Source organism: Hemibagrus wyckioides, linkage group LG18 (assembly GCF_019097595.1).
Source record: "Hemibagrus wyckioides isolate EC202008001 linkage group LG18, SWU_Hwy_1.0, whole genome shotgun sequence".
Lineage (NCBI taxonomy): Eukaryota > Metazoa > Chordata > Actinopteri > Siluriformes > Bagridae > Hemibagrus > Hemibagrus wyckioides.
Genome location: NC_080727.1, coordinates 18656276 through 18665000, shown reverse-complemented (window position 1 = coordinate 18665000; position 8725 = coordinate 18656276). Strand labels below are relative to the sequence as shown.

The 8725-nt window shown below is 38.7% G+C and overlaps 2 protein-coding genes across 2 annotated transcripts in view; one reads left to right on the top strand and one right to left on the bottom strand.

Moving 5' to 3' along the window:
- unc119b (unc-119 homolog b (C. elegans)) overlaps positions 1 to 2502 on the bottom strand; it is a 25482-nt gene extending 22980 nt beyond the window's left edge. The window contains exon 1 of the mRNA XM_058414881.1: positions 2007 to 2502. Coding sequence (XP_058270864.1) covers positions 2007 to 2292 — 286 coding nt within the window. The 5' untranslated portion in view covers positions 2293 to 2502. The remainder of the gene's footprint in view (positions 1 to 2006) is intronic.
- Positions 2503 to 5256: 2754 nt separating this feature from the next.
- Positions 5257 to 8280, top strand: cryba1b (crystallin, beta A1b). The gene is made up of 5 exons (XM_058414882.1): positions 5257 to 5301; positions 6126 to 6244; positions 6449 to 6590; positions 7228 to 7370; positions 8133 to 8280. Exons 1-5 carry the CDS (start codon positions 5257 to 5259, stop codon positions 8278 to 8280), a joined length of 597 nt encoding a protein of 198 aa, XP_058270865.1.
- Positions 8281 to 8725: the final 445 nt, after the last annotated feature.

The following is an 8725-nucleotide window of genomic DNA, read 5'->3' as shown; positions in this document are numbered from 1 at the left end:
AAGTTCCACAGGTTGAATGCACAGATTGCAGAAGTAAGTGCAATACCCCATAGACGCTTTTCCCTTTGTTTAAAAAAATAAAAAATAGAAACAAAGCAAACAAAGTCTCTGAAGACTAGAGAAAGACAGGGGTGCATTTTGGAGACCCTGTCCCATGCATTAACGTCTTGACCATCTCTAAATTATTTTCTTTCAGTCCTGTACAAAATGGCTAGATGTAGAATTTTATGATATTGTAATGTATAAACATTTTGAAAAACAACTTAAATAAATAAATACATAATTAGTTATTTTTAATGAACAGAAAATTTAAAAATAATAAAAAGTTACAGCTTTGAAAACGAATCATTTTAGACTTAAGGAATTTTAAGTGACATGATTTATTATTAAGATAAATTATGGTCCGGTCAGAATACCATAACTGACTAATGGCATGCTGAACAGACAAAATATATGTGAAGTAATTTGTTGAGTGAATCCTAATGCGATTTTAAACTAAAAGCCACTCTTGGAATGATTTAAGCACACTTCTGTTTTGCAAGCTTTCTAAATGAATCCAGAATCCGTATCATTTGTGCAACAACGTGCAATGTAACATACAGTGATCCAAAAGTCTGAGACAAGAGACTTGAAAAAAAAAAAACGAATTAAACCACAATAATTCTATTATGAGCAATAACTTGAGAGGAAAGTAGAATCTTTTGAAATAGTGGCATAAATTGCATGACAGACAGAACAACAGACTCCTCAAGCTTCTGTGATGATTCTTGTTCACTAGAAGGGATAAAACTCCGAGATAAAAAACAGTCTTTTGTACAAACCCGGCCGATGTAACAAATCTGCTCAAATCTAAACCGTCACCTAAAATTAGAAATCGAGCTCAATCTTGAATATTAAATAATAAAGATATTAAGTATATCCTTTCTTTGTTTTCAAATGTGTTCATATAAAGTCTACAAAAGTCTCAGACGTTTGGTGAAACAGAAATGGAAAGATTTTTGTTCTTCTGGACCAATCTGAAAAGCAGTCACAGTAATAAAAGCCCATAATGTCGAGATGTTTATAGACAGATTTATGATGATGATGATGATGATGATGAAGATGGAGCACTTATTTTCCGCCCTGTTATCTAACAATACTTAGGAAGGAAAGGTGGTTCAACAATCTGAAGATTAAAATATAGCTCATCCTCCGGGGTGTCATCAGGACTATAAATATACATGACTAAACACATGACTAAGATATGACTACAAACTGATCCGTGGATAATGGATCCTGGATAGTTACACACACAAAAAAGACAGAGCATGAAAACATCTTAATCAAGATCGAATGAATCTATCTAAATATGTCCTCTTATATAAAGCAGATACCGGATTATTCCAGCTATTTCTAGACATTCAAGCTCATAAGCTTTACATTTCTTTATTCTAGCGGCAGATTCCATCGAGAAATAAATGCCTAAAACTTTCTGACCATAGAAGACTCTTTCAAGCTTTGTATATTTAGCTCAGTGAAATCTTATTATTTTATAAGAAACAGCTATATTTATATTTTTCACAGCGTGAATTATAGGAGAAACAGCATTTTCAGAGATCGTTCCTAAGTTCCTAGGACGCTTTCTACTGATGATCAGGGATAGCACTTCTCATCTCACCTGCAACATGTGGTCTGTAATAAATCTCATTTTAAATTAAAAATCTAATAGAATTTGATGTGATCACAATCTAATCTAGTCTTTGGAACAAGGATTAGAAAACAGACTCCACTGGGTCGATGATAACTAATTCTTTAGAAGATGTCGCTTTCGAGTGTCCACACACACACACACACACAGTTAATGGTCAGTGGGATGTAATGCTTAATGCATCTTTCAGCCCATATGACGCATGTAAACAGCCATGCTTGTTTGGATCATGTGGGAAATATTATGCCTGGGGACAATAAATAAGAATTTCTTCCAGACAGACGGTCGCAGTCTCACACACAGATTAGCCGTCACTTACTTTCCGTGATCTTCTGCAATCCCAGCACGTCCTCCGGGGTGATGATGGTGTTGGCCAGCAGTTCCTCCTCGGTGGTGACGGGGACTCCCACGTCCGTGGTGTTGCAGCCCTTCTTGACTTTCATGGCCTCCTCTGGTTCAAGGTTCGAGCTCGACTCGCCGTCGCTGGGACTGGGATCGATGTGTCCGGTGCCGCTGCGACTGGCGGGATTAACGCCGCCGCCGCACTTCTTATTACAGCTCGATGCGTCCTGGCTGTTGCCTGCGCTGGTACAAGAATAGCTCATTATCCTGTCCCTCCTCCTCCTCCCCTTATCCCCCCGTCTCCTCCTCTAGCCCCTCGGTCCAGGCGAGACAGCGAAGCGGTCACCGTCTCTATAGCCGAAAGGGTTATATTTCTTTTGTTTATTTGTTGATTTAACCCCGAACGCGCTTATTTAAATCAGCCGTTTTGTCCGGCAGTCGGCCTCGCTTTACGGCACATTCGCCTGGCAAAGCGCGCGTGAACCGGGTGGTGAGGGGTGTGGTCTCCAGGCAACCATCACCATCTGCGATTTGCATCTTGTGTATAATCTCTGATCCACAAGACATCATTACACTTATTAAAAACTTCTTCACAAGGCAGTAAACTGTGGTCTTCCCAACAAATAAAAAATAAAACCAAGGAAATTATAAAAAATGGATGGGGGGGGGGGGGGGTCCAAAACACACAAAATACTTTTCAGTGTGAAGAATATCAAAACACAAACTATGTATTGAAATGCCAAGAATTCAATTTGTTAAATATTTTTTTAAAATACTAATTTGCCAAATACATTTACATTTCTACATTATACAACTACACTGTAAGAAAAAAAAGGGTACCATGGAGGTACAGTTTTGTTCCTAGGGGAACAAAACATATAATGCTACCTTTAAAGGTACACAATAGGTCCTCAGGGTACAATCATGTTCCCATAACGAGTTATAAAGGTACGAAATTGTACCCTTCAGGGTACCACCCCAGCGACGGCCACTTGTACCTTAAAAGGTACAGTTTTGTAACGTTCTTCCTGAGAGTGTGTTATTGAGGAGGCTGTTTGCTTTTGTTTATGTTTCGCATTTAAGGTAGAATGATACCCAAGCCTTCTGTTAACCATCAAAAAATATGAAAGGAAGTAAAAGGATTATTATGTTGTTATCATTTTATACACTATTTTCACCATGGCACTGCTTGCCATCATCATCATCATCAACAACAGCATCAACAACAATGCATCATAAACAATGCATACCCTAAATGAAAACAAAGTCAGTTGTAAACACTGAAAAACAATAAAAAAAACTCTCGCATTGTTGTTGGATGTGGTTGTGGTTGTGATAGCATCGCTTCTCCTGTGCTCAAGGGTCTTCAGTTTGTTATTCTGGGTTCTATGGTTCCCTTCTGCTTGCTAAATTACACATATATGAATGTGTGTGTGTGTGTGTGTGTGTGTGTGTGTGTGTGTGAGAGAGACCTGTCGTAAATTGGCTTCCCATCCAGTGTGCATTAGCGTCCACTTTGCACCCCCTGTTCCCAGGATTTGCTCTGGATCCTGAGCGACCTTGCTGGCCAGGATAAAGCATTCGCTGAAGATGAATCCATTCATTCATTATTAATGCTGTTACCTGAAAAGTCTTTTCCCATTTCAGATATCTACTGTATATAGAACCTTCACATTTTTGTTAAAAAAAACATCTACTGTATGTATTGTGTGTAGATTAAAAAAACAAAACAAAAAAACAATATATTCTTGTTGTTTTTCAGCTAGAGTTAAAATTTGGCTAATTCCTAATTCTCATTTTATCTGTTTTCATTCATAATGATTGCCCTTCAAAAGTCAGTCTAATAATAAATGGCAATACAGTGGATATATAGCACAGTGTGTGACTATAATCTAATCACATGAAGCTCAATAGCCTTCATCACACTCATGTGTAGCTTTATCAGGGCTTTGGTACAATAAGTGAGGTTTGTTGAGATGGATATGAGGTGACTGAGAATGAAAAGAGGGAGTCGCGCACACACACACACACACACACACACACCCGTAATCACACAGTCATTTCATCTAACGAGCTTGCTGACATGGCTACCCTCTTTGTGATCAGTGTGGTTGCTCTCATCAGCAGAAATGAACACACAGGCAAGTGCACACACTCAGAAAACACATACAGAGACACATTTACTTTACACATATACTGTAGACATATGTCAAACTTTCTCACTGGACATTCTGTCGGCTAATCAATGTGTTAACGGAGGTGGGCTGTAAATGTACAGCTATTGACTTGATAAAGATTGAAGTGTTTATCAATTTCCCTTCCATGAACTTCAGTCTAACAGCTTGTTGTTTTCACTAGAAAGAAATAAAGTCTGTGAAAATTACTGCCTGTCCACAATGGCTTCTATATTAATATTAATAGATTATTATGACTTAGGAATTATGACTTATATTATTTTATATATATATATATATATATATATATATATATATATATATATATATATATATATATACCAAAGATACCTTCATCTTGTTATTTTCTGCGTTTGATCTGAACCAGAGGTACTCGTGTCCTCATCACAGGTTAATATATCTACTATCTGCTAGAACTGATCAAATGTAAAAAGAATAAACATAAGACAACATCTGCCATGACATACTGGATGTAAAAAAGTAAAACACAGACGCTCCGTGGCTACGTGTTCTGTTTTTCACTGGCAGAGCTAGCTTCTTTGTGAGGCATGAGGTGGGAGAATGAAAGGCCCTAAAGCTCAAGAGACAAAAAGACTTCCAAAGCAAAGTGCTGACAGCAGCCGAGGTCTGTGAGTCAGAAAGGCCATTCACTTCATCCCTATATAAATACCCCTACACGTGCCTGACCAAGATACCACTTAGTGGAAACCCCCCAGCGTGCACGGCTCACACCTCAGGGTAAGTCTGTCAGGCAGTAATCTAACATCATGAATGGAGTTTTTCATTCATGAATGAATTTGAAATTGCATTTCATGATCCATCATAGTTAAAGACTAAGGTGTCAGAAAAATCACAGATGGCTTGTGTTAAAAGAGTAATCTTGATAAAAGCAAAGAGCTTATCATAAACAGAAGAAACCGATATGATACGGAGGATATACCTGTGTGAAAAGTTGTGTATGGTTCTAATGTTTGTCCTGAAATGCCTCTCATTCTTCTCCACAGGTCAAACAGTACTAAAATATCAGACATAATGGCACAGACCAATCAGGTGAACATGCCCATGGGACCATGGAAGGTAAAGTGTGCACTTCAGGCGCTGGGATTTTTCTATGGATTTGCCAAAATCCAAACTTCATTTGACTTTGCTGTGGCTAATACCACAAGCAAAGACCAGTGTGATATTGAGCGCTGGATTGTGATTAGTTAGAAGCTTTTGATCCATTTTTTTTACAGCAGCACGGCTCTGCAGAGCACAGATTCATCTAAAATAGCGTTCTGATACCTTAGCATGTCAATAGTAGCAGCTCCGTCACATGCACTTAAGCTAACAATTAGCGGGAAAAAAGCGTGTTGTTATTTTCAAAGGAATCAATATAAATATTGATATGGTGGTGCTTTTTTGTAAGGAGACTGCACTTAACATTTATGGAAGGAGTCTATAGTGTGATTGCATTGTAACCATAGAGGTACAGCCATAATTTTACATTTTCTGCCATGGGAAGGCTGTGGGCTTTGTTGCATCTTGGTAACTTAGAAACCTTTATTTAACACTGAAAAATATACAGAATGTTACAGTATAAGTGATGACAGGAACTAACTTGTTTCAAGCGCATTCCACATATCAAATGTAACTCCAAATAGATAAAAAGCATGTTAAGTCATTCTCTAATGATTACAAATTGTGGTATCCTATAAGACAAATAATTCACATCACGTTGCACTGTTATAGAAAACTCTTTTGACCAAATGATCAAACCTGCACCTTGTTGGTTTATTTTTCCTAGAACTGCACATCTTGTCACATCTTATTCCTTACAAAATGAAGAGATGCTTGGGAGAGGCAAATTCTCATGGCATGTGATGACACATGTAGTTAAACTCCTCTGTGTTTTCCACCAGATCACTGTTTACGACCAGGAGTACTACCAGGGCAGGTGGTGGGAGTTCACTTCCTGCTGCAAGAACATTATGGAGTATGGCATGGAGAACATTCGCTCCATGAAGGTGGAATGTGGAGCGTAAGTAATCAATAATAGACTCAATAATAAAAAGCAGATACATTTTGTACTCATTCAGCTTCGAAATTCATGTTTATGTACACTGTCTATGAAATGTAAGGAAAAGTCGAGGATCATCTGAGATGTGTAAATAAAATCAGCCACTCTTTCACATTCATGGCCTGCTTCATAGTCTTTGTTTTTTGCTCTTTTTTTTGTACCCAGCTGGGTGGGGTTTGAGCACAGCAGCTACAATGGCCAGCAGTTTGTCCTGGAAAAGGGAGACTACCCTTGCTTCGAGGCCTACATGGGAAGCCATGGCTACCGTGTTGAGAGGATGATGTCTTTCCGCCCAATCTACTCGGCTGTGAGTTTATCCAAAATACTTATACTGTTAATTTAGAATTCTCCAGTCTTTAGGTTTTAGGTTTAAATGTTCTATAAATATTCCATAACACAGCTCCGACAATATTGTTTCTATAGTAACAGCTCATTCCCAGAAATGTGATCTAAAGTTAAGTTAAAGTCTACGAAACATATTTTTAACAAACCGTTTATAAAGTGAAGATTTCTATTAACATTTATGGAAGGAGTCTCCAGTGTCACTGTCAGCATTTTGTAAGTTTTCCACCAAGGTAAAGTCTTCAGGATTAAGGACTACAAAGAAACTGTCTCACGGATGTTTCACACTATTAAATGCTCTGGTTCAAATAATACATTTCAGGATATGCATTTATTGGAGAAAAAAAAAATTATTTTTGGTTTGCATCATACTGCATCATCATTGATTATTTTCCTATAACAGCAAAACAAAATGTTTAATTTTTTCCTAAGGAATATTCAGAGAATCATTTGCGCCAAAGTTGATGCCTAGAAAAATACCCTAAGAATCCCCTTGAAATCTTGTGAGATATCAACGAGAAAAAGAAATTCTCTGGGGTTGTCTATTAGGCAGGTATTTTGAGTAGATGCTTCCAGTCTTACTCTTCTTCATGTTGAAACAGTGCCACAAGGAGTCCCGCATGTGTGTGTGGGAGTGTGAGAACATGATGGGAAGACAGTGGGAGCTGTGCGATGACTACCCTTCCCTGCAGGCTATGGGCTGGCACAACAACGAGATCGGCTCCATGCGGGTTCAAAGCGGCGCGTGAGTACCTCCACCAGCACCTCTACGAGAAACACATCAGAGCACCAACAGAGTTAGAACATGTACTACCTCATCTCACCGTTAGTAAAAAACATTATCTGTAATATATGTATAATGGAAAGAATACGCTGAGCTTGCTTTATTGGGCTTGTCATTAGTAAGGGATTATAGAAGATCTGGAAAACATCACCATGATTTCACCGAGTTTAAATTACACAACTTCATTTATATAAAATTCTCTACAAATCACACTATAAAGCATGTGGACACCCATTACAGATCCCCCACTCTTCTGGGAAGACTTTCCACTAGATAATGATGCGTGGCTGTTAGGATTTGTGTTCATTTAGCCATAAAAGCATTAGTAAGATCAGGAACTGAGTTCTGGGGTTCAGTCGGTGTTCCAGTTCATCCCAAAGGTGTTCAGTGGGGTTGAGTCAGAGTCAGGGCTATGTGTAGAGTTCTTCCAGTTCAACTTTGGCAATCCATGTCTTTATGGAGCTAGCTTTGCTTTGTGCACAGGCTCATTGTCATGGTGGAACTGGTTTCGGCCTCTTCCTTTCACTGAAGGGAAATTGTAAAGCAAACAAAGACATTCTAGACCATTTTAAGGCAACAGTTTGGGAGAGAACATATGGGTGTGATGGTCAGGTGTCCGCATAGCATATGGCCATATAATGTATACCAACATTAGAAGGTTAACATTAGATTTATCCTGTAAAATATTTTGGCTGACTGGCTCATTTTATTTCATTCTTCTAGTTGGGTGTGCTACCAGTACCCTGGCTATCGTGGTTATCAGTACATCATGGAGTGTGACTGGCATGGAGGCGAGTACAGATGCTACAGGGAGTTTGGTACTCATGCTCACACCCCCCAGATCCAGTCCATCCGTAGAATCCAGAACTAAAAACAACGTGTCCTTCCTCCTTCCATTCCTCTCCTCCCACTCCAACCTCCATACTCAGCTTCACAGTACAGACCTCACTGCCAGGATTGCCAGCTGACTAACTGGTGCTACGTTCATGTAACTTGTCGGATTATTTTTCAGGAAAGAAAGACAGAATGAAAACTTAAGAAATAGTGATCTTGAAGCTGCAGCCAGGCTGTAGCGTGGTGAGAAACCTGAGACATTGCTCTACTTTTATCACAATAAACTTGCAACCCCTGTCAAGTTCTGTGAGAGTTTGTGAATAAATACAACAAGGAAAATTAATGTGTGGCTTTTTGGCATTATAATGAAGTGGAAATGGTGTATTAGGCTAACTCAAACAAAGTACGGCTTAAACTCAAGTCTACTCAAAGGAAAAAAGTTGTTCCTTTTAAATGTACTTGAAATAATAAACATTTGCAAC